This window comes from Hylaeus volcanicus, chromosome 3 (assembly GCF_026283585.1).
Source record: "Hylaeus volcanicus isolate JK05 chromosome 3, UHH_iyHylVolc1.0_haploid, whole genome shotgun sequence".
In the NCBI taxonomy this organism is placed as follows: Eukaryota; Metazoa; Arthropoda; class Insecta; order Hymenoptera; family Colletidae; genus Hylaeus; species Hylaeus volcanicus.
Window position 1 is genome coordinate 28,444,868 of NC_071978.1, and position 26,609 is coordinate 28,471,476.

Sequence of the window (26,609 nt, forward strand, 5' to 3'; positions counted from 1 at the left end):
AGACACAGAGTCACGCGAACAAGATAATCCAGGAACAATGAATATTTCGCAGCCTCTTTGGTTACCTTTGCAACTTTGCTATACAACTAATCGTGAAAGGACCGCTCTCTACGCTCTATTTGAAAATTTCCTCGCGTGTACATAGCGAAGCTGTGCACCGAAGGTACAAGAAACGTGCGACGTTTTGCAGATTTGAAATTTTGTTAAACAAGTATCAACACCAGCGTTACGTAAGTTCTAGCGGTCCATGTAATTTCGCTTTTTTGCCAGCGCGAAAGTGAGCGCCGCAGTGACGATAATTCGTCAAGGATCGATCGTTAAACCCTCCTCGACACGATGAAAAAAGACTGTCGGTCGAATGGTGAATCGAGAACCGGTTTGCAGAGCGGGCCAGCACGTGCCGGATGACGAGGCACGCTCGTCCCCGAGGAAACGGTGTTGCGTCTCCTCCCCAATTCGTATCGTCGTCTCTTTCACGATCAACCGAGGCACCCTGCGTTGAATAACCCATGGACTGGCCACGTCTTTGTTGTAAATAAGTGTTCGCGGGCTGTAGACTAGACCGTTCGTCGCGCTAGGTGAATTGCTTCGGAGTGGTGAGTTCCGAGGAAGAAGAAGAAGAAGAAGAAGAAGAAGATGAAGCAGCAACGTCGCAGACTAGGGAGAGGACCAAAAGGGCTTCCTCGAGCGTGTTGCTGGTCGTGTTTGAGCTGCGGGGGCGAGACAATCCGCCCACATAGTCGCGCGAGCCGTTTGTCTTCTTACTCCGTATAGTGCGCGCCTTCGTCCCACCCTTATCCTCCGACTTGGCGTCGAGGCGGAGATTAAAAGCTTCGTGGAAATCCGGGGAACTTAACCGAGAGCAATAGCACTCCTTCGCGCGTCGAGTCGCGAAGAGTAGTCTTATCCCGTAGATAGATAGATAAGTCATTTATTGTACGCCTAGGGGCAATGTCCCCTAAGAGCATTACGTCACGATACGGAGAACGTTTCAATGACGAACAGACACGCAGTGCTCGAACAGCGGTCCAGAGCTAGGTACACGTTTCAACTGTGCTCCAAAAATTTCAGTGGGCCCCATTTACGCGTCTCCGCGGTTTCCATGTGAACATATGCAATGACAGCGTTTCGAGTATAAAACGTATTTAGCTACACAGTCGTTCGGTATTTGGGATATCTGCATTCAATTTGCATAGTGGAAAGAGATAATTCGTTTCGGCGTGGGAGGAAAAAATCAATAGAAAATGTGATGGAGACGTTGGAAATGGTTTTATTCCTGCAAAAGATGGACGTCGACGGAAGAGTCAAGAGTGCAGGATATGTAACGTTTGTCGTGCCTTTAGTGCTACAAGAGCACTAAACATGTTTATACGGATGGCAAGGCTGGAGGAAACGTTGGCCATTACTGAAGCTATTCTTAGATTATGTTGAGGGTTGTGACGTTTAAGGTATAATAGAGAATCTACCGTGTCTGTGCTTTCTCTGACGATTTGTTGTACGCGAAGCGTATTGATTAAATGGAAAATGAACTTCTTCTAAACGAGAAGAGCCAGTGACTGATTTTTTTCAGCGCTACTGTAGGTACACGGTCAGCAGGTCGGTAAATCGATGAAGTAGGTCGCTGAAATGCGACGTGATCTGCAGTCGGTAGTTCGCTTCCTGCAGTCGATAACGTAGGCTGTCCGAATCTCGACCAGTAGTTGACAAAGTAGGTGCTCCGGGAACGGAATACCGACGACCAGGAACTCGTCCTTTGAATTTGTTATTCTCAGAGGCACGGATAGTTTACACCATCTACGCATTACCCACTGCTACACTTTAAACTTTAATGTAAGAAACTTGATGTACCTTACGAATCCTTATTACCGTGTAGGGATAAAGTTGCTAGCAGTGAGTGCCCAAAATTTGAATTGATTCTCCGACTAACTCGCTGGAATTCCTCCAGTATCAGTGTCGAAACTTGGAAGTCTTCCGTGGACCACAAATCCGAATAACATCTATCTCTCTACCTACTTACGATCTAGATCCGTTTCTGTAGGATTGCACAATAACGCCTCGCCTTCGTTACGCGTAATCAACGTCGACGAGTTAATTAACTACAATTAGCGAGCGTCCGCGTTGCGTCGCCTGACCTCGAGTTTCTGATTGTTCCTCCCTTGCGTTTCGCCCCATAGTTGCTCTTGAGTGGCACAGAAAATTCTATGCACCCTCCACCTCTCTCTTTAAACTATTAAAATGAAAGTGCACACACGGTGTTTTAATTAACGTCCTTACGATAACATTGTCTGTCCCGAATAATAATTTTCTTCGATTGAAACATTACGGTGAGTCGGAAATTATTATTCGTAGTAATTTTAATTTCTCGAGGTCTCCCGCGGCGAAGGCAGTGTCCCTTCGCGCTCGAAGGTATTTCAAGAAAATTAATGCGGCCGCCCAGTCGCAGTCACGTCGATCTCGTTAGCGGCTCGCGAAGGTATCGTGGGGATACTAATGGTATTAAAATTGTGCGAGTAACCGCGATTCGTTATCCACTCACGCCTACGCGAACGTGTCCGTGGATTCTCATTGTCTTGACGCGCGACCCCGCAACATCTCCTTTCCTCATTCTTCCGGAAACCTCGAGACTTCTCGGAGGCACTGAAAATTGTCTCAGAATTCCATTTAAGAGGTTATATCTACGATGCATCTGGGGTAAATTTCAGTAAAAATCGAGCTTTCTTTTGGAGTACTCAACTGCACGTAACCCCTCAAGAATCTATCGATCTCGAGCCACGATACGTATTCACGCTTAGGGATTTATCTCCGAGATGGCGTGTGTTTACAACCGAGCTTGATCTCGAATTAAAATCTCGCTGCGGATGTAATTCTGCTCCCGCTCCATTTACGAGGCTGTCAATTTTCCTCGATGCCCTGGAGCGCGACTGGTTCCAGCCACGAAAGATCTCGATCGATCGGGGATGATCGAGATGAGTTTAAAGCGCAACGGTGCGACAGCGTTTACGTTTAACGTTCCATAGATTAATTCTCGTAAACGCAACGTTCTTCAGCGTTTTAACTTCTCATGCGTCCATATCGAACACGTTTGCTCTAGCATGGCAATTTTAACTTTCATAGCGTAATGTTCATTCCGTACACTTTCGTTGTTCAAAATTCACCGTGTTAACTCTCGGCGCCCAACCATCCGACGGATAAACTTTCAGCGTATTAGCTTTTATCGCGCGCCGCGAGTAACGATGATTCCCCGCCGTCGAAAATCGCGCACAGAGGAAAACGGTGTTTTCTAAAGCGATAAGTGCTCCACTAGTCGGCATTCGCGGACGAACGCAGGTATAAAAACATGTTCCCAGGGAGCACCGAGGATGGTTTTCTGATTCGCGGCTGAGAGGTGCACGCACCACGCGAGGCTGACCCACATTTTCCCTAAAGCCTCGGCTCTCGAGCACCATCACCTGGTTCCGACGTCACGTGCTGCACCAGACTGCTGTACGTTTGTGCTGCGATACTGGAAGTGGATAAAGGAAAAAACGAAACGCAGCCTGCGTCGAGTACAATTATCCCTCGGTGCATACGTATCGCGAAAGAGGTTGCAAACCGACGAAAAAAAAAGTAGCCCGCGTTTTAATTCTAAGCTACTCTCCGTCGTCTTTTTGGCGAACGGCGTGTACTTACGCTCTTGATAAGTTAACGATCGTTCGTCGACCAACGTGTATTTACATTCTCGATAAATGAGTGGGTATTTGCGAAGAGAGCGCGTAATGCGGCGAGTCGAAAGAAGTGACCGAACAGAAATGCAGCGACTTTCTCCTCGCGTCCCTCTTCTCGCATCTGGTGAAACCTTTCCAGTCCTCGAAAAACGAGAGTGGGATGCTGCGAACCTTCTCTTGAAAGTGAGATTTTCGAAATTTCCTTACGGTGTAATTTCATTTCGGAGGGCTCGTTCGAAAGTTCATTTCGAAGTGGAGGTTCGAGGAAAAGAGAATCGAGGCGAAGGTTGTATTCGTCGCGTCGCTGTTCTCGGAAGATGGTAACGCGATAGCAGCTCGTCGGAGTCGCAGGAACGATCGTCGTAATTCAATGCGCGCTGAAAGACACTTAAACCGCAAAGATTCCGTTCCGGTCGAATTTCTTTTCGCGGCTCCCAACGTTAACGCGTTCGCGAGCCATTTTAGTTCTACTTTTTAAAATCGAAGCTCAGTCATTAATTACAGTTAGCTGCTCGACTCTGGCCTTCCTTTGAAACTAATCGTGTATCGGTTACGGGCGCGTTAAGCGATCCGTTTCAATGGCCACCAGCGTTGTGCTTCCGCAAGTGTCTCTCGATAACTCGAAATTCCTCGATGAGAATTGTTTTGGTGTTCGTCGGTGCTCTTGGATTCGTCGTACGCTCTTTAACGTACCATTCGATATTCATCGGAACAAAGCTATTTTTTGCGAGCCGTTGTCAGTCTTGACGAAGGATCTTACTGAAATATAGATTCCACCCTGATTTCCTCGGTCGTCGTCGCGGTTCTTTGCTTCCCTCGTCGCATGAAAAGTCGATCGATTATGCATACAAGCGGAAAGAAAGATATTACCGAAGCCCGCGGCGCGTGTGCTTCGTCTTGATGCCGCGATTGTGGCTTTTTATTTCTTTGGAGTCATCACGCCATGTGGAAGATCCGCTGAATTGGTAATTTTCCGCAAAATTGATTTCTGTATATCGTATCCCTCGTTCGCGAGACTTTGGCCATTGTAGGACCAAAAATGCGAATAGAATGTTCAGCGAATAAAGGGATCAATTTCGTCCAATCGTTTGCTCAGAGAATTTGTAAAAATCCTTCAGTAGTTACTGAATATGCATGTAATTCAAGTAAACTACTCCAAAACGGATGACAACTGCGATAGAATACAGGTTACACCCAACTTTACTGTCAATAATAAAAAGAACAAAAATTTGATAATAACAGTTAGAGATATAAGAAAAGCGTGAAGAAAAATCGTCTCTGAAGAGGTTAAACAGCGTGGCTATTAAATTTCGTCCAGCATTTATCGTAAACTCGTGCAGTTGATTCGCGACTGATTCGAACAACTATCTACTGACGCATAGCACGAAGAATAAAGAGTGACAAGGGGCGATTGATTCGCGTAACTCGGGCATTTGGTTAGCGAATTTTTACGCAAATAATCAGGCGCCAATCAAAGCCGCGTGCCCGTTGCCAATTAAAAAGTCAATTATCCTCGGGCGACGTGACGTGCGTCAATATTTCCCCCGTCGACGCGACCCCCGCTGGAAGTTCCTCCGCGTTTCCGCTACAAAACACGCGTTCCACTCTTCGCGTCCAAACGATTTTCGATTAACTTTTTTCCTCGGGACTGCCCATCACCGATTGCTACCAGTTGAAAAAACATGGGGGAAGCGATCGTTGCCCAGGGAGACTTCTTGTCAAATTTATTTGCGTTCGAATGCCGATAGTGGAATAGTAATACTTGAGTATTTTTCGAATTTAATACTAAAGTATTCGAGTAGTGGCAGCCTCGTCACTGTCCATTCTCGATTCGCAAACCTCCATATGTACGTCCGGGCTCGTTCTTTTCCGCCTCTTGCATGGTTAAAACCGTTCAATTCTGTCGACCTACATTTCGCCTCGTAACACTCCGATACCTCGAACAGTATTAAGCGTCGACTAACAAGGGAGAAAAGTTCTTTGGTTGCTCTCAAAGGATTTCTGGTCGCCTCGATATCCCTCGGTACAAACATTGCGGCTGGGATACTCTCGTTCGGCCAACTCGATCCTTTGTTCGATTCGTCCTTTTTGGATGGATCGTTGAATTAGCAGGAACCAGGAATTGGTGCTTCGAATCTTTAGAGGTTGGGAAGATCGCCCACTCAATTCGAAGCTGAGGTTCCGTTCGGGTTCATAGATTTTAAGCTTGGGATACGTTCAAGATAATTCTTTTTCTCAAACGAAATAAAGTGTTTGTTATATTTCCTTCGGAGAATTATAAGTCGATAATAATTTGCACATTTCGGTGCATCTCAGAGACGAGAGCCTGTCGATGGAGTCTCTATTAAGTCAGTCGCAACCTAGTCTATTAACAAGTTATTGACTGTCAACTATGTCGCTTCAAAGCCGAGACTATACTCGCCCGTAATGGACCGATCTCCGTTTACCAAAACAGCAAGTTTACTCGACCAGCGTAGACCAAACACTGGACGTTGCAATTGACGACAGTTTATGCATACAGTCATTAGTAACAGTCTACCAGGTCTACCTCCAACCCACAGATTACGATATTATGGATAATGCGAAAGTTTCGGTAATCCTGTAAGTATTAAATTGTGTCCTTGGTTACGCGCCCGAGTCCTTCCAGGGTTCCCTACTTCATGGTCGATTTTCGGATGTACTTCGTCGTAGCGAAAGGGTTAATAGGATCGCCGTGTTCAAGCGTTATCTCGTGACAGGGTGCTGGAATTTGATCAGGTCGAACAAAAAATTCTTTTCCCATGCCCTGTACACTAATCTTTGAACATTGATGTATACCCTTCTAACGTCGATGTTTCTTTCTGTTTCAGGTGAGTACTCTCCTCTAAACGGAAGCTACGAATGGCGCCTGGGTAATCGTGGTATGTAGGAAGAGAACCCAACAAGAACTATTCCTATAAACCAATGAAATCATGCATTGTCCGTACATAATATTCCCTGAACACGATTCCGTGAACAACCCTCGTTCATGAGAGGTGTTTCGAAGGACACCGTGTTGTCTGTTGAAACTGACACGCAAGAGTCGAAGACGCGGCTGGAAGTTATCGGGAAAACCTTGAACCGTCCACGGCTGCTTAGAAATCGGTCTCCTGGTTAGGAGCCTTAACGCGATTAGGCGGATCTCGTGCGTCGCCGCAACGGCTTCCGATTCTCCTCGACCTTCCACGATGCGCGAGATGCGCGGAAACCGTGGCCGAGGCTTGCTCGGCTAGCTCACTGGCCCGAAAACTCGCGTCGCATCTTAATTGCAACGGATTACATTGTTAACGTCGTGTTACGTGCACTGGCCGCGAACAAAAGACTGAAACATGCGATTCTTAGCGGGAAAACGTTACAGTGAACGAACCTTCCGAAGCGAACCCTTAGAAAATAATTCCCGCGTCCAGGTCTTATCCGGCGCAAGGTGTTCGAGCCTGTTGCCCTTTGGATAGCTTCAATTCACGAGGAGAAAGAAAGTAACGAGGTCTTGCAAGGAAAAAGGTATAAATTCATTAGCGTGGCTTGCTTGAGGAATCGTGCAGGAGCTATAGACAATAGGGATAACTCGTTTCAATAAAAAAAAAACGAAAACTTTGTTAGCTCGACCCGCGACGTGGTCTGTTTAATATCGAAATTGGGCGAGACGCGTTAAAGTTTCCAGTAAACGAGGACATATTCCGCGCTCGGGAAACTTCGGCTGGCCGTGGAGAAAAATGAAGATTGCAAAAGTTGGACTGGACGCTTGTTTAATATCGAAACGGCTCTCTGATCACAACCACGGCGCCCTATTTCTTCTTTTCTGTCGCCGAAAGCTTTCAGACGCTCTTTCCGGGGCTGTAATGCTATTGTATCTGCTTTGCGTGCGCAAAAGATAAAAGTTATCGCCATGTTCGTTAGGGAATACATAGAATTAACCAAGAGCTGAGTGCTGCTAGGTCTGTAAAGGATAGTAATTCAACGTCTAGACAGAGTTGCAAAGGATGAATTCCAAATCAGATTTTGATTATTCTTCGTTATCGATTAATTATTTCTATGAAACCGCAATTTATGGTCGTAAAGGCTTCCAACATGGCGAACATCGGTCCGAGGCCTTCTTTGTAGCTCCTTGCCGCGTGTAAACTTGTGTCTTCCCATTCCTCCTGCGTATCTGCCTCGGAACAAAAATATCGGGGAAATGTACGAAAAGTTGGCAAAAGGAAAGGGGTGGGAGGATATACACATCGAAATCCTGGTTTCCGCATGGCACGAACGTCTGACAGATTACTGGTTTGCCGAGCACACCGAGACCAGTAGGCCTCCGAACAATGAGAACTCCGGAAATGCGCCGAGTGGCCCTCCGCCTATTAAAACTCGCCGGTCTGCATTTCGCGGTATGTTTTTCGGGCAGAAAGTTCAGACCGCTATCGCGTCCGACCGGGATCTCATTGAAACCGTCAAACACCAGACGGAATTTTCATTCTTTTAACCGATTCGTTCGAGGAAACGTATTCCCGCGTCGCTACGCTTCCGCCTCTGGCGATGGAAATAAATAAAAGGGGGGGGGGGGAGGAAAACACAATTACTGAACGCAATGAATTCGATAATATTCCGCGTCCTTTTTCGTCTAATTTTTGCGTATAACATCGCGTTGCTTTTCGTGTCCTACTTCCGAGCTCATCAAGCGAGAATGAACCGATATTTCTAATTAAATTGTACGTCTGACGTGTGTTATGGCCCGATGAACGCGAAAAGCAGCTCTTCGTTGCGGGTCATGTCGAAACGCAGTCAAGGGTCTCGAGGCTACCTGGCTGGCACAATTTTCTTTTCCATTTCACCGTTTAGAATTTTTAACATCTGGAGTGGGATTGAAACGGCCTTTTCGTCGATACCGATTATGTACACGGATCTTGTTAAATAAATTAAAAATTGCGAAGATTCAATTTTTGACTACAAAATTAAGTTAGCAAGAAGGAGGACTTGTTTCAGTTTTCTTTTTACGCCAGAAATGAATATTCACGAACGAATCGATAAGCCGGAATATCGCGTGTTTTCAGTGGATTAAACGACTTTTTATAACGGGGTCGACTCCACCGCACTACTCGTGTTACGTTATTGACACCACGCAGGCCGGGGAATAAGTACACAGTTTAGAAGCACGCGGTATGTCCCTTTGATGTTCTGGGGAAGAACGGTTATTAATTAACCAAGCCGACGCGAAGATCGGGTGAAATCCTCGTACGGGCGACTCACAGATCCGCGCAGAAACGCGAAACTGGCACAGAAAGTTATTACGTAATATCGCCGAGTGGCGACGGTGGACTGAATCGATCCGAAATTAATAGCGATACGCGGCGAGAGCCAAGCCGCGTTAAAAATCTCGAAAGCTTGCTCACCGTGCGCTTTTAAATTGCTCCCTGTGTCGGTCTCCTGCCAGCTACGTCAAACCCGTAACCGAAAAAGTTCCTATAATGCGCACCTGAGTTCCATCACTCGCTCCAGCGTTAACGAACCTTTTACGCGCCGCGAGTAGCTGCTAGTGGACGCCACTCGTCGCGACGCTATCCCCGTCGCCTCTCTATGCTCCTTGGACGTCACGGATGCTCAACCCTTTCATCCGCAAATTATCTAGAAAATGTCAAACGAACGTTTGCTGGAATTTCTTCGCGCGATAAACGGCAGCCGATTCAGGAAACATTTTTACGTTCTGAAAACATTCGAGGGTTTTTGTACGTAATGAGAAATTTTCCCTCTGGTCCGTAAATGCGCGCGGATCATTCGTATGTCTTTGTAGTTACATTTTTAGAAGCTTCCAGCCCATAGAAAATATGCCAACTGGCGATTCGCTGCCGTTTAAACTTGGGTTTCAGTTGGTCCATTGAAGAATGGCAAAATCGAGAGGGAAGTTTGCGTAGTTACTCGATTTCCTTCCTTCTATTATCCGAGATTGTCACTCAACGTTAAGTTAATCCAATTCAAGGTGTTCAGGACTCCCCAGCTTTAAATAGACCTTCTTCCGATACAGAGATTGCTTCTAAAGTAACACCCAACCGGTACAAAATCGTTCTCGGCTGTCTGCGAGCCACCGAAACCGGATGAACGGCTTTTAATCGATGATCTCCAAAGAGGACTCGCTTTAAATTCGCGCGGGAGAGAGTTAGGCTTTCAAAGTCAATGATGTACTTACGACAGAACAGAGCGTGGTATTACGCGTATAGCTCTATTCCTCGGGGGAAAATTTCTGTGATAGAGGATTAATTCCCCAAAGGAATATTTCCCGAGGTATAAATCTTCAAGGCCACCGAGGAATAAATCCTCCAATTAATTTCTTGTCGAGTATAATGCCCCAGTTTTCTCAAACGCCACTGAGATTGTATCCGGCGTGCCCTCACACTGCACGTTTCCTCGCAAGAAACGGCAGTCTCGACCTAGGACATGCGAACCGTGAACAGACTCGCTCAGAGTTCGTTCCGGACGCATTCTTCGGACGGTATAGAACTTCGCGTCGACTACTTGGGCTGCAGACCCGTCAAACTATAGTCGTGAGAAACCGACAGCTGGCTGACACCTCTTACTTTCCAGCTACGAACCCGATATCCTTCGAATTCGCAACCCTTTTTCATCCGCGACGTCTTTTTCAGCGACACGCTCGCGTTGACGCGACGACCGATCAGTCCACGTGATTATGCAATCGATACGTTCGGTAGTTTCCACGACTACCATCGTTTTGTATCCACGTATCGTGTTTTCGGTTCGGTGGTTCTTTGAGCATTTGCGGTGCTCGGACTTGGAGGCTCTCCACGCATTGAAATTCAGTAGTCGTGTTGTTGACACCAGAAGGGTATATACAGCAAAATTGTGAATTTTGTTTAAGGGATGCCTAGGAGAAAGAGAATTGAAATCATATTTTAATTCTCTGAATACACCGAATGAAAGCGTATATTATTTAAGCTTAAATAATTTGACGAGGGAAGGTTCCATCATCCTCCTCGCAAAATGGACCGCGTACACGGTCATCGTCGGTCGTTTTCACTTTCTTACGCTACGAAACCACGACGACATTCTTTATTTGGTATAACGTACTCCGAACGAGTATGTTTTCCAGCGATTCAAGAAACTGGTTCCCCGACTTTTACTGCCACCGGCGGAATAAATGTTACGCCGTGGAAAGAAGTCTTCTCGATATGACGCGGGCTCCGATCGCTCGTAATTGAAATTATGGAAACGCGATTTTAATCGCGGTCGTTCGATTCTACCCGGTGACAGTACGCGTGAAAGGTCCCAAAAGATACCCAAACGTTTTATAATAGTCTGGCATTGAAACGAAGAACGCGATGCAGCGATTAAGTACAGAATCGGCGTGAAAGGTCTCGTCAGTGGCGAACGACCGTAAAAGAGTTAAGGGGCCGATAGGTAACAGTGACTGAAAGGCGCCTCGGCTCCCAGTTATGTAAAACGTTTCATCGCTCCAGCGCCTAAACACGGTAATAGCGGAGCTGGCGATTGCGTGCGCTGCACCGTCGATGCATGACGCGCATCCTGCGCGGATCCATCGGCTGCCAACGTTCTCGAGTTATCTGAAATTGAATAATCACGCCGCTAACTATCCCTCAGCGTTCCTCCTTCCCTCCGCAGAGGATCGCGGGCGAGATGTAAATTCAATTAAAAGTCAACGTACATAGTCCCTCTACATACGACGTCACCTTTGACAGGAGCGAACCGACGTTTTCGCTGGAAGAATAATTTCGTCCTCTTCTTGCAACGAAACGGCCATGTTAAATACCATCGGTCGCTCGAACGCCAAAGAGAGCGATGCTGATTTGTATTGGATGCAGTGTTTGGATTGCACGCTTGCGTCGCTCGATTGTTTCACCTGTTGACACGAATACTCATCCCTGCAAAGCGCGGCGATTTATTTGCTTTTATCGGTGGTAGCTCCCTTTCAAAACGACAACGCTCCCTCTGGACGTGTGATTCTCATTGGATAGGCTTTGATAGGATGCTCTTTGAAAACGACAATACGCGAAAGAACTGAATTTGTTCCTTGTCAGGTGGCTACCGTAACTCGAGATACATTGTCGATCGAGACTGTCAGATTTATCTTCCTAATAGCAGTTATTTAAATTGAATTAAAGCGAGTCACGGTGCGATTTTAATAAATTGTTGCCCAAACAGTCGTCTCGCGAAAAAAAGAAAAGGATTACGCAAACGACAGCAGGAGCATTTTCGTCCTTCGATGCGAGCGAACATCGCTTTGAAAGGTGAAATCCGATGCCTGGAAACGCTCGCTGCCTCTGTAGTTGGCACGCGCGGCTCGCTGCGTCGCGGAATAATTAACGACTTTCGCGCACGATGCGCCGATTAAAGCGGACAAACCGAGGCTGATTTAACTTTCACGCGAATTACGAAACTGTCTGCACGCTTCATAGACGATACAGACGTTTAGCGGTAGCGCAACCCTGAATTTACCGATGGGAAACGTTTATTCGAATTACAGGTGACGATTGAAGTCAGAGGTTTACACGATTTCTTCGTGTTTAATCGAAATTATTTTCCCAAATTTATATTTAGGTAAGAATTTTGTCAACGTCTGTCCAAAGTCCGTTCGACTTCTATTTCGCATTCTGCGTCCGCGCGGGGCTCGCTTGAAAGCCAGACGAAGCGGCGGGAAACGCACGCGCGTGTCTCGCGACTCGCATACGAGTGGCGGCGTAATCGCGGAAGACTTAACACTTTCCATTCGACACAGTCGAATTGCGACGCTCGTTTCTCCAAGAGCTTCCGGTGGTGGGTTTATGGACTCCCACGACGACTGGTTGGACCAGTGGTTCTTAAGTTAAATAAAAAGTTTTCGCTTAGAGAGGTATGCTAGAGCGGAATTTTTCTTCTACTAGAGAAGATAGGAAGAACACTTTTCTTTTTTTAATTTTTATTAAATACCCTCGATGATTAAACAAAGTCGAGGAAGAGAGATGAGAAACACTTGTTTCCACGTGGAATTGTACGCTTCGTTAGATGTACAAGGCGACACACTGGAAATTGTCATCTTGATTTACATCAGGAGAGAGATGTCGGATAAAATTTCCACAAAGGGGCGCGAGAGGAGTCGCGCGAGACCTTTCTAACGAGTCTCGAATTACGAAAATCGAGGCTGACGGCCTTTGAATCGAGCACGCACTGTCAATAAAGTTACATTAGCGAATTAAATCGAGGTTTGTTAAACCGCGTAGCTTAAAATCTGTGTTTTAGTATACAGATGTAACAAAGGATTTAGTCTTTTGATTTACGATTTACGTTACAGGAAACTTTACCGATTTCCTAGCTTTTCTTCCACGCGAATGGCATTCCGCTCGAAGCGAAAGAAAGTGCGACCAGTTATGAAACCTTTATGCAGTAACGTCAGAAGGAAAGAAAGAAAACATTTCTTCCCCCCTCGATAATATTGCCTGTAGTTTCGGTCTGGCAATGCGCGGAGAGACTCGAGCGGAACGAAAACAGTCTCGGATTAGAATTTTAAATGGCACACCGGTCGTATCGACGATCCGTGAAAGCGGGAATTAAGATGCAGCGGGGAAGTTCCGGTATACTCCCCTCTCCCCCCCTGACGAAACTTCCTAATGGCTCTTTTACGAACTTGCCAGATGCCGATAGATCTCGGGAAGTTCACACTTAGCGCGGCTAGGCTGGCGTTCCTATTTTTCGCCAGCTCTTCGGTAATTACCTAGATGGCCTTTTGTCACGGTTCCAGGGAGCTTTCTCGCGGCCATTAGCATCTTCCGCGAGAACAATTTCGTCGGATATATATCGTTTAACGCTATCTTCGCGTGTCGAACGTTGCTAACGATCGGAATTGAAGGATTACGCTTTTAAACTCCAGCTGACACGCTGATCGATTGGCTAGTATCTTGACAGACGGAGCTGGTCGTTTCAGAGAAGACACTCGGATTCCAAATAACGCGCGTGCGATGTGATTAAATTGACAGAAGTATTCCCCAAAGTATACGCTTCTAATGTACGAGGGATGCTGATGGGGGTGCTCGAAACTGGGTAGAAGGTCGAAATTGATTCCGGTCTGCAAAATGTTTTGTCGTAGGCACAGATAGCCTGGCCGCAAAAGCCGCATGCCATCGACGGTGGCCGTTTGCAGGTGGATGCAGTTCTAATGCCAGAGACGCTTTGCATCGCGCGCGGCATTGCAAGGCCAGCCAGCCACAAGAAATCGCCGACGGGAATACCGGCCTCGCAACTTCTCGAGGCGTATAAATCGCGTCGCCGCGACACGAAATGATGTCGGCACGGGACATATCTCTTACGTAACCGTGCGCTATCGGTATACGCCGTCGACTCTTTCGCGTGAAAACCTGGCAACCAGTTTCCGTTAGGAGGACTTTTATGGAAGAGGACCCTTCGGAACAGTTGAAAACCTTCCTATCGCTCCGCGGATCACAAATCTCCCTCGTGGGCGTTTCCCCGGGCAGGAATTTATATTTGATGACTCGGATAACCTGAAATCCACTGCCTCGCTCGTGTAAACAAACGAGTTTGCGTCTCGGCCAATTACGGAGGACGTATACGTAGGAATTACAAAATCAAAATTACTCGAACTCGTTACCGACTTCTGATATCGAGAATTTTAGAAATAACAAAATTACATAATCCAAAAGGATAGGTAGATTGGAAATGTCGCGATACAGACAAATCCACGAATACACAGTGTAGATCTCGTAGATCGTTATAGGCTTCTGCTTTATCTCGTCTTGCACGGCAACTCTGTCGCTGAAATTGCGTTCCTTATCGAGGTCGGCTTGTTCAAACGATTCGCCGACGATTCGAGATTTTCACGGGAAAGACGCCTGCAGGTTTGTCCATCTAAATGTAAAAAGGGGTCAGCCTCTCGAAGCCGGCTTTCAACGTTCAAAGAGTCCCAGGGAGCTTCTTAAGCCCGCCTTTATATGCGCGTTTTCCTCGAGTTCTTCCATTTCAGGCGACGCCAGTTTTTGCGTTCACCTGAGCGCACCGACGTCGACGTCTCGTTTCATGGTCATTATCATCGTAGAAGGCGCGGTTCGACATCGGCGTCCAGCTCGCGAAACGCGTCTTGCAAATCGAGCAACGATTTGGTCCTTTGAGGTATCCAGATAAACTGAACCAGAACTTTACGTAGCGATGTTCATAAAATACGACAGGAATGGCAACATCGATATTTTTGGTTTGCATCCCACGGGAAAAGAGAAGAACCGGTCAATTTATAATAGCACTATTGGTCGCCACGTGCATCTTCCAATATCCAAAGGAAGAAGTTGAAGCACCTATAAGTAACGATACAATTATCCCCAATCATCGAATCTTTTCGTTTGTTTGGACTCTGCGCCGGAGAATGCCGAGAACTGGACGTTAATCGTTAGAGACGTCGAGCAGCCCTTCGAGAACGTTCCCAGGATCATTATTTACAGTTGAGCCCGAGTTCACGGATGATTTCAGATTTCTATGCAGCGACGCTTTCATTCGACGCTGACCCGGGGAAGCTGGGCATCGACGGTTTCGTTCCGCGGGGAGAATAACCGGAAATTACTTGGTAATTTTCTCGGAATTAGAAGATATAGAATAATCGATCTCCGTGGTGGTGGTTGGTCGGGCCGCGACGTTCGCTCGTCCGCTTAGAAATTGCGTTTCAAGCTGGCCAAGAGGAAGGAGGTGAGGCCATCACGACTCTAAAAAGAATCCCTCGCTTCCGTTCTTGTTTATGAGGTCAACGTCGATGATTACTTACGGCCGATTCGCGCTTTACGGATGATTTACGGCGTTCACGGACGAATGCGTTCCCGTGTACGACGAGATTACAAAGAGATGTCGCCCGGCTACCACGACACGGCGCTGGATCATCCATCGTCGGGAGAGGAACGGGATTTTTAAAAAATCGAGTCGATTGGCTTTTAATCGCGACCTCCTCCGATGAAAGCGTCGCCGGGGTGTTTGGAGGTCCCTCGGGAATGGTTTATGTACGAATGTTAGATGGACCGTAGAGTACTTGTAAGAAACGCGCGATGTCCCTCTAGTGATGTGGACAGTAGGTGACACCACAAAACAATCGAGAACCCTTCAATGTCGCGAGTCGGGTCGATGCGATTTGAATATCGAGGCGAGGCACGTCTGCGTCACTTCTTTGCATCCACTTAACAAAGACACCGATAGCTAATGAGCTCGATCTGCTGAATCTAGGATTCGCGGAGAACATTCATCGACGCTGAGAGTTTCGTCTATTTTTAAAGCGGGATTGCAACGCGCGGTGCATTACAATATTATTTGCGTTGCGATTGGTAATCGTTGACGGAAGCGCTCCGCGCACGGCTAACGTGTTTATCCTCTTGGCGCGAATATATCACGTACCGAAGACAGTTGATTCCGCTCGAGTTGTGTGTTAAGACCTCGAATACGAGCTGTGGAAATGCCTCCAGGATTTACTTCCATAGCGTTGTATAAACAGCGCGAGATTAATTCCCGAAGTGCGTTCCTTTCGTAGCGTTACCTGTTTCGAACTGTATCGAATAACACTCGCTAGGTAAACTATACTAATCGAGTGCTCGTTTCTTTAGACTCTGCGTGTAAATCCTTTATTTTCCAAGACACGTGTAACATCGTTAATACCTCAGCGTACTCTATGATTAAGATACGTTTATTTCGTTACGTGAACATGCAAAAGATAGTTCCACTTATCCCCAGAGTACATAAATATGGAACTAGGCGATAAAGAGAAACATCGTGAACTCTCGGAACGTTGCAAAGAAAGCAAAAGAACGAAGAATTAATCGAGGCTGAAAAATAGCGCAGTTGGCTACGCAGCTTACTGGACCGGAACTCGAACCCGGAACACCTTTTAACGGACGACTTCACCCACTGATTTACGGTGTCTAGCATTGAACTCTCATCTCAGAAACCAAATAACGCGTGGCCTGCTAACGGAAGCCACCCACCGTCGCGCCCTACATCGGGGTTCTCGCGGTGTTTAGATCGTGGATCTATTTTAGGCTTGCGGAAGATAGACTTCAAAAGTCAAACGGAACCTTGACGCTTCCAACGTGGATGTGTCTCCAGCTTTGCCCCCGCAATCATAGTTTACTCGTCCGCGTCCCACGACTTCCCGAGTGGGATTTAAATCTGGAATTCCAGCTGCAACCGAAACAAACTGTGACTCGTTGCAACGATAGGAAACACAAGGCGAGCACCTGTCCCCACTCTTGAAAGGTACGACAAACGGGAGTGTAGAGACGGCACGTTGTCGAAGGTGTACGTATCCGCGGAGTGTCCGTCGAATCGACTGGAGAGTGGGGAGCAGTTCGAAGGAAGGAGCAAGAAAGACTTGCCACGAGCGAGGAGGGACCTGTGGCTTCTCGAGCAAGTCACACGGTCGAGCATGTTCCGTCGAGCCGTCTGTTCGTCGACGCGATCGCGATTCCGTCGAACGATTCCCCTGGGAATCCCCGATCCGCGTATTCCAAGGAGTGTTTAGAGTGGGAGTGGAAGTGTCGACGTGTTCTTTGCGGGAAATTTGAAATCGAGCTACAGATTCGGTGGATTTGCGGTCCTGTGTGCGCGAGTGTGTGCAAATATCGAGGCAGAGCGATTATTCCGTCACGGTGCGTCGCGTGTGCGCACGGCCATCGATGTTTCCCCAGGAGAAAAGTGCTCGTATGGAATTTCTAAATTGCTCGAGGAGAAAGGTACTTTCTACGCGCGTGCCACGGTGACGATGTCGATTTTATCGGATAGACGGATCGATATCGTTGGGCCTCCTTGAGTTCACCCGGCGAACTACGCCCGCACGCGACCTTTGGCTGCACCTCGAGAGCGAGCCATTAGCCGCTAAACAGCCGATTAAATTTACATGGTGACGCAACGCGCGCTCGTGACCGTCGACGACGGCCTACGAAGAAGCCAGTTACAATCTCGCGCACGTCACGCTGAAAAGGGCCGTCCACGACGTTCCCAGCCCGTCGCGAGCTTTTCAACGCTGTCCAGTGAATATTCGCGGGAATAAACTTTGCGTTTGGCGCGTATCTCGCAGAACTAGGCTAAAGTGACCCGCATCGGACCGCGAGGCTGAGGGAGTATAACGGCTATTGGGAGCTAGGCGCTCCGAATCCTGTCAAAATACTTGCAAACTGGTGTTTAATCGCTGTTCGATGAATATACGTCCTCCAAGGCTGGTACTGCATCTGCTGCATCTTCATAGCCGAGCATTCCCGTACCAAACACTGACGGATAACGAGTGACATCGATGCTTTCCCAAAGAAATCGATCCCCTGTATATCGAACGTCCAAAGATCGAGCTTCTTCGTACTCCATTTGCTGCTGTCTCGTTTCTAACATCCACACTAAGAATTCTTGATCCAAATACCGAGGATCAAGAAGTGCGATCTACGTTCAAGACAGTTGCTAATCTTCCTGGAACAAGTGTTCAAAATTCAGTGTCGAATTTCTGCCCAGTAAACCTTTTCGGAGTTCCCCCTGCTCTGCGCCTCCTCAACTTAATTATGCCAAAGGCATCCGTACCAAACTCTAGGGGATAAGAAACACCGCGATCCACGATCGAGTACATCGACAGTCTCACGGCGGAGATCGGTAGCTTCGCGTTCGTCGAAGCTCACCGCGAATCTGAGCCAAGGCACGAATATTTCGGCGAATCATGCGAAAGGGAGGTGCCCGGACCTTCGAATCAGTAGCGGGTGAACGTCATCCGCGATGATGGTGCTGGCGACATTCCGCGTGACATGGGATCCGACGATATGAACAGAGATATACCGAGCAGCACCCTCGCAACCCTTAGGGGGATCCTGGTGAGCTCCCTGTCGAGGGAGAATCTGGGGCCGCACGATCTGACGGTGCACGAGAACGGGAGGCATCGACCTCTGAGGAAGGTGCACTTTCACGAAGGTATATTCAGGAGTTACATCCTGCAACGATCATTTAAATATAAACGGAGGAAGTGGCGCGCCCATCGACTCGCGTCTTGGGACACTCCGCGACGTCGTTGGAGGAATCGGGTCTCTTAGACGATTCGATTGAAACGGAAGGGAAAGTCTGGGGAGATTCCAATCCAGTGTCACGGTTAAAGAAATACATGCGATAACATAAGCGACCCCGTTGATCCCGCTAACCATGAGTCACCGAAACGCGTGATATCTGTTCTAGCAATTATTTGCTGGGAGCGTTATTTGTCATCGCGATCATTTTCTACTCAAAAGTCCACATTCTTGAAAGCTGAGGTCATCCTCGCCCCATTAAGCATTGTCCGCGACCATCTTAGCTCTTTCTCGGCGCCTCTCGCTCGGGTTCGTACCACCTGCCGCTCATTATTCCGATCACGATCACTGTCCTGCTTATGAATCGACGATGACGATCAAACTTTCCACGCGATCTCAACGATCGTCTGGGCTTGTTGAGCGAATCGAAAAGCTGGACAAAGCTGTGCTGACTGCACGAGGTTCTTCGTTAGCCAGCCAGATAAAGCGTTCGCGTAATTCTCATTGTCGGACTGCTGGCTGTTCCAAATCGGAGACGTCGCTCGAACGACCACGGGTTTCCCTGGAAAGGAGACGAATATATGCCATTAAGCTGGGTTTAACTCGTTCCAAGAGAGGCAGTCCGAATCCTAAGCCAGGCTTAGGGCACGCCCACGATCAGTATTCCTTTCGGTATCCTCTGCGGAATCGAGACTGCAATCGCGCCTTCGAAGCTGAATCGAGTTTCTGGGCGATGGAGGCGATTTGTAAAGAGGCCAGTATCGTTCTAGTTAACAGCCAACGTAATTTCGGGACGAATTGAATCAATGGCCAATCGAAAGCTGTACACGGTGTCTTGTTAATGATTTATCGATCTCGGAGCAGAGTCAGGGTTGCTTTAGAAATTCGCCGGGAGGCTGAACTGTTCGCGTACAGTAGATTTCAATGAACGCCTGCACTATTGACACGGCCAAAACATCTGTATAAATGCAGCATACGTTGAGAATCACTGTATTCGCGGGTGGAAATTTTTATTCCTTCGAGGACCAATGGTCTTCCAAACCCGGTCCATGTCTAGCAATTTAATAGACCGTTTCGCAATGGGCCTCCGTATTTGTAGAAATTTTCCTTTCCACCGTGTTTTGTTTTATTTCGAGTTTCGAATTAATAACGATGGAAACACGGTTATGTTTCGCATCTAACGGGTTGGCCTGGCCGGCGCGCGACGCGGCTGGCTGGATTTTTCTCGTTAAACGTAATGAAAGGTTTCCTTGGAAAGTAACGTTAGACCCAGCATTGTTTGCCCTTATGTAGAGACGTCGTTTCCTTTGCCAGATTCGACGTAATTGCTGCATACGGCTGTACAGTGTGAGAGGACTCATCGCCATGTCCGTGACTAATAGATCTGCTGATGTCACGCACCAAAACGTCCGTCTCCGCTCTTGACGCCTCTGAATTCGCGTTTGATAAACGACTTCTCTCTTTTTCTAATAATCAAATATTCATAGACCAGCTCGTAGGCATTCAAATCGAAGGATGATAATTTCGCAATCACCGACGAGCCGTTATTTACACGTGTTTTATACTTTTTGCATTAAAGTCAGCCTTAGAATCCACAAGTGTTGCCGCAGCGAGTTCAACGAGCACGGACAGAAATTATTTTTCAAATTTTCGTTTCGAAGCCGACGTTTCCATTCGTTTGAAGCCAGTACGAGGCCTCGGTTACGAGTCGCGAGGACGTCCACACGGTTATCTAGCACGGGAATAGTATTTTCCGCGTTTCCCGAAGTTTTCACGCGGTTTGATTGCTTTCGCGACCAGCCGGCCGGGAAAACAGCTACATCTGTTCTTTCTCGTGGAACCCGAATCGATTACGCGCAGGGGGTTTGAATTTTTCGGAAAGTTTAATGGAGTTTCCAGCTGGAAGGGAGATCGCAACGGGGTCACAGATTACATCACGGGCCTTTGGATAAATTCGGAAAATAAAAGGGAAACGAGGTCACGCGTTCGAAGGAGTACCAAAGCATTTTTGGAGACCGAGAGACCGAGACCGAGAGACCGAGAGACCGAGACCGAGAGACCGAGACCGAGAGACCGAGACCGAGAGACCGAGACCGAGACCGAGAGACCGAGACCGAGACCGAGACCACGCCGGGCGGCGCGAACCACCGGTGGCTCACACTTTTTCACCTCGGCACGGCTGAATTTTCGGCGCGGGTCTGTCTATCTGTACTGCACGAGGTCATCGCGAAGTACGTGTAACTGTGAGCCACTGTAATAGTGCGTCTTGCCTGAGAGGTTATATGATGTCCCATCGGGCGGCGCGAACCACCGGTGGCTCACACTTTTTCACCTCGGCACGGCTGAATTTTCGGCGCGGGTCTGTCTATCTGTACTGCACGAGGTCATCGCGAAGTACGTGTACCTGTGAGCCACTGTAATAGTGCGTCTTGCCTGAGTGGTTATATGATGTCCCATCGGGCGGCGCGAACCACCGGTGGCTCACACTTTTTCACCTCGGCACGGCTGAATTTTCGGCGCGGGTCTGTCTATCTGTACTGCACGAGGTCATCGCGAAGTACGTGTACCTGTGAGCCACTGTAATAGTGCGTCTTGCCTGAGAGGTTATATGATGTCCCATCGGGCGGCGCGAACCACCGGTGGCTCACACTTGTTCGAGACCGAGACCCGTGCCCGTTCTGTTTCTACTGGATTTATCGCAAAAAAAAAAACGCGATTGAAATTAATGACCTCTCCTCGTTAGACCTTCACGGACAACTGATGCCGATGATTGTTTCTTTTTCATTTGCGAGGAGAAAGTATGGCTTGGAAAATAGTGACGCGTCGCGAGTTGCGCGTAGAAATTCGTACTCGAGAGATAACGCATTATCGCCTATTCCGAGTGTTTACACTTCGCGACAAATAGATAGCACAATAACTATGTTAAAAACATATGAAACTGTTAGCTTACTTCGACATTAGGTAATGTACTGAAAAGACCTTTCATGGTCAAGTGAAAAGTTTTAGCACCTGCTTGCGTGTACCCTTATTCTCTTAATCTATGAACTTTGGTGATTGCGCCGTAGATTTGCTCAATTACGTAAGACTGTTCTTACTCCCCTCGTTGTTTCGTTTGGTCGACGAGCGGCCATCGGGTCAGCGATCCAAGTGGAATGGTAATCGGAAATGAAAAATTCCAGCTGGTGCGCGTTCCGTTGCAGCCTCCGGAAGGGACGCAAAACGGATTAAAGGGCAGTCGGGGAATGACGCCGTGGCGAACCCCGGCCAATCATCGCCACCGAAAGTTGCTCGACGGACTTGCGTGAATCAGAAACGATGGGCTCATTAATTGAGAGCGTGGGCTGATTTACCTCGTAATTAACAATTACCGGCCAGCGATCCCGTTTATTCAGGACGCGAACATTCGCGTTCTTTGTTATCTTTTCATGGAAACTCCATGGATCGATCCCTGTATTCAGCGCGTCGCCATGGAAAATTACAAATTTTAATATCTATACGATTTTTAACGGTGTCTCTAGGAAACGCATCAAGAAAATTCCATACTTTGAAATCGCTAACACGATAAAAGGCTTCTTAACGGTCGACGGTTTCTGGAACGGAATTTACGAGCGCGTCGCGATGCTTTATTCACGAGTATTCAGCGAGACGCGTAAAACAACGCGTTGCCGCGCGGCCGTTACGCGACGTTAAGTCCCGAGAACATACCTTAATAACGCCCATCTCTTCTTCTTTGTTCCAGGTGAGTACTCTGCCCTTAAAGAGAAGCTACGGACAGCGGCGAAGGTAATCGCGGTATGTACAGATAACGAAGCTCGGTCCCCGATGCAAGCGTTTAACGACATCGTTTCGATTCGAGATTCGAAGTCATCCTCGGACCTGTAAATAAAAAAAAGGAAACAGTTAACGACCAGGGAGAAATGAATCGCAAAGACCGAACTCTGTTGTCTTCGTTTATAAGTTTTCATTTATCGAATACACGGAGAAACTACGAAGGGTACCGCTGGTTTTACGTAAGGTACAAACTCGATCAGAGGGATAAGCGAGCCGTGATAAATGAATTCATTATGTGTGCACCGCGTTATGGCGTTTAATATTAAACACTCCCGTGGAATCGGGTAACTACGAAACTTGGCCACGGTATTGGAAGCGAATGCATCGACGTTCGCGTGTGTCTCTTAGCTATTTCGGTGGTAGTAAAATATTAAACCCGCCACTAAGTATGCAGGAGAAAAGACTTTCTGAGCTCTGCGAACTCTGGGTAGCCATTTTCTGTATTTTCGTAATTGGAGATCGAGTTGCCAGCATCTCTAGAGGTTCGAACGCTTTCCAGCGAGTAATATCAACGTTCGCGCGAAACCGCAGATGGCGAACGCGGTTTCGGAGTCGGAGCTGCGCTTCGAGTCGCGTTCTTCGACCCTTTTTTCAGAGTTCCACCCCCTCGCGAGGGCGTAATAACGTGTTCGTGCGAAATTGCACCGAGAATGCAGGCGCATCCCACATTCTCGTTATATTTCATATGCACTTTGTCAAGCGCGGGGCTCGAGATGAGGCGAGAGGATCTCGCCAGAGTGAAGAAGCCCTCCTCCTTGACACTTTATCCCGAGTTCCGCGCGGCAAAGGGGAACGGGGCGTGACGAGCAATTAATTTCGTGCTCGTCGAATATTTGACGGCGGTTCTGACGAAACTTCGGTTTGTTGTACGTGCCATGATCGATAATTTGCGGTATGAGTGAGAGCGAAAAAGGAAGATGTTAATAAGGAGTCGTCGAAACTACAAGGAAGACTTCTTTGGCGGTCGAGGAGCGTTGGACGACGAAATTCAAACGTGGAATTTTGAAATTCGTTCCCCCCCGATACATCGACGTCGAGAATGGATCGTCCAGACCTTCGTCTCGGTCTTTGCGCAACGAGGATTGAAATTTTGCCGACTTTATCGTTTACCGCCTGGGAGTAAATATAATTTACGTTCGTTAGGTGCGAAGAACAATCGCAGTTATTATCTTAGTTCAGCAAGAACGTCTCGTATTTGGCCTCGGCGGATCCAGCGATCAAAGGAAGAGCACATCTTTATCTAGATAAGAATTTTTCTCACTTTAAAGGATTTTAATTCCGCGTGCTTGTCCGAAATTAACGTTCCATCATTGTAATTACATTAGGGTTTATCGAATCGTAGGAATCAGTTTGTTAAGCTGCTTTGGATGGTCCGATAAATACTCACCTATTCACGTACCACCGATGACGACCAACGTAGCAACGAATTCATCGCATTTATCTTTCGACAATTATTACGTTTAATTGGGCGATGCAAGTCAAACGTACGAAGTGTACCGAAGCGCAAGCAAATATTTTTCTTTAAGAGATCGTTGTAAAGGAGCGGCGAATCTGGCACGCGGTCGATAAGCGCATCGAGGGAGGAGAATTTCGCGACGTTTAATCTGAGATAACAGCGGCTCGATAAAGCCGGTTCGCCAAGTCGTCATTCACAAGTACCGCTCGCGTAATGCTCGCCTCATATATTACTGGGTAATATTTATGACAAGGCCGTCGTTGCAAATAATCGCTCGAGATTACGATACCATATCGCCGAGTCAAGCAGTTCGCGCTATAAGAAAAAATACTATTTTTTAATCGACCAGAGTGGAAGATCCCCTCAATTCCTGGGGCATCGTCCATTTACATCGCGATCATCGGCGTCGTATCGAAGCGCTTGGAAACCTTGCCAGTCCCACGGAAATGGGGGGCCCGCCTCGGGGAATGGGCGACACACTGGAAAGTATTGTTCGACTGATTGACGTCGAGGGACGTCGCGATTGGCACGATGATTGACGCCTATCCGCGAGATGAGCCAATCTGTAACGGACAGACGAAATACAGTCGTTCTTAACGATCCGCTGCGGAAATTGCGGCCCATGTTTCGCGCGGTTAATCCCGTTATCGCGTCTTCCCTCTGATCTCGTTAGGCAGGCCTGTCCACCCGCCGTCTCTGTCGATAATTTTTATTTCATCGATCGAGGGAAGATAGTCAACATCCTCGTATCTTTTACGGGTTATTTGACTGCGAAAGTAATTTCCCCGGCGGAAATTTATCTCGAATCTAACGACGATGAATAATTCATCGGTTGCGTCTCGGTTGCGTCCACAAGAGGTTCGTGAGACCGTTCTCGCCAAACGCTGTGACACGATGTAGTCGTTAGATCTGTCCTAGCGCCGGTTTCGCTCGCGTAATATCCGCTTCTGTTCCCGTAAACTGCAGCAATTTGAACGCCCAGGCGTTATTAACGTTATACCTGGATACTGTCAGCCCGCACACGTAGCCAGGGTGTAAGTTCATACCTTTGAATGGAGAAGGGACGGTCCGATGGTTCGTTTATGCGTGTTAATCTGGGCATTGTTTGCGCGACCGGAATTCGTGAATCGCAAACGGGGACACAATATCTCGCGAGACCCTTCCGTGCTGAATCGAAATCCGCGGCATAAACGGATCCGGAAGATTATCCTGGATCGTCTGGCTGCGATCGGGCTTTCGTCCTTTGCGCCACTCCAGGCGAATTCCCGGATGCGATACATTCAGCCTCGTTCGCGGAATATCAGGCGAATCTAATTCGTCCAGATCACGATTTAATTTGGCCTGCCATCGACACTTTCGATAAAGTCGGTTTAGAGGCGATACGTATTAAGACGAAGAAGCCAAGGATGACGACATTTCCAGATGAAAAAATCCGTCAAATTTCTTGGAAACGTGAGCTACGTTTTCTGAATATCGCTGACGAAACTGTTCCTTCCTGGAAGCAATTTCGATAGCAATTTCGATTGGGAACCATGGTGATTGAAAAGTTGCTAGTTGGACGGTGTCGCGGTTCAACGCGCATCGATTGTTCGTAACTGTGTACCGTAAAGCGTTCGGGTTTCGATTTGCTCGGGCTTTTGTTCTAGCTCGCGTGGCATTCGCATTCCAACGAATGCTAATATCGAATTACGAAAACGTCTCGTGCCTCGATAATTGCTTGCCACGAAACTGTTCGGTCTTACCAGAGCGACGTTCAATACTCATTTTCATGTTTTTGTAGACTAGCTACAAAGGGTGCTGCGAATACACGTTCGTTGAAGAATCCCAATTGATATACGGGAAAGAAACAACTTTAAACGAAGCGAAACCAATTCTGAATTCGCCTGCTGAATAACCCACGAGCTACACTTTTCAAAAATCTCTCGATGTTTTTCCCTTCTAGGAATATTCACCTGCGAGCTCACTCAGGGATTTCTAGATTATTCGATTTCGATCAAAAATTTCACAATTTTTGTACGAGAAATACCATTCGTGGCCACTGCGCGGGGTCGACGAATTTCAATGAGAATCTACCGGTTGCAAAAAAACCTCGACGCGTTCGCGTCAATTCATCTTCACGGATCGCGAGTTTGGCAAACTTCGCCACCTCGGGAACAAAGGGATCTCGACGAGAATAAGAAAAGTAATCACGCCGGCAACCAGTTCGCGAAACTTTTGCTGGCGCGCTAATGGAAGGATCGATTCGACGCCACGATCATTTCTCTCGCAACAAACTATGTATAGGTTTCCTTAATCTCTGCGTTCTACATGGTCCATGGTAGTTCCGTTAAACCCTTTGATGCCGAAATCTTTAATTCGGCACTTGTGTACGAAGTCGGTCTACTTCAGAGGCAACCTGTGCAAGGCAAGGAATTCATTGCATATTCTTCAATTTATTTTTGAACCGAAAATCACTTCCTTGCACCACTTGTCGTGGAATGCTTTGTATACCAATTTAGTTTTCGAGATTTTCAACGCGCATCGGAGAAATTCTTTTATTCTGCTTGTTCGCCGTTTACGGCACAATACAGAGAAAGAACGAGTTGAAAAGTTTCAACTCGGCCG

The 26,609-nt window shown here is 47.5% G+C and overlaps 1 protein-coding gene across 27 annotated transcripts in view; it reads left to right on the forward strand.

Moving 5' to 3' along the window:
• Positions 1-26,609, forward strand: part of LOC128874271 (MAP7 domain-containing protein 1) — a 166,231-nt gene that overhangs the window by 76,332 nt on the left and 63,290 nt on the right. The window contains exon 1 of one of the 27 annotated variants that reach the window (XM_054118835.1): positions 17,081-18,629. The exons of 23 other annotated variants lie outside the window; for them this stretch is intronic. In XM_054118835.1, coding sequence (XP_053974810.1) covers positions 18,467-18,629 — 163 coding nt within the window. In that variant the 5' untranslated portion in view covers positions 17,081-18,466. Of the gene's footprint in view, positions 1-17,080; positions 18,630-26,609 lie in introns of those variants that run through there. 3 more of the 27 variants (XM_054118840.1, XM_054118847.1, XM_054118855.1) reach the window with 3 other exon arrangements.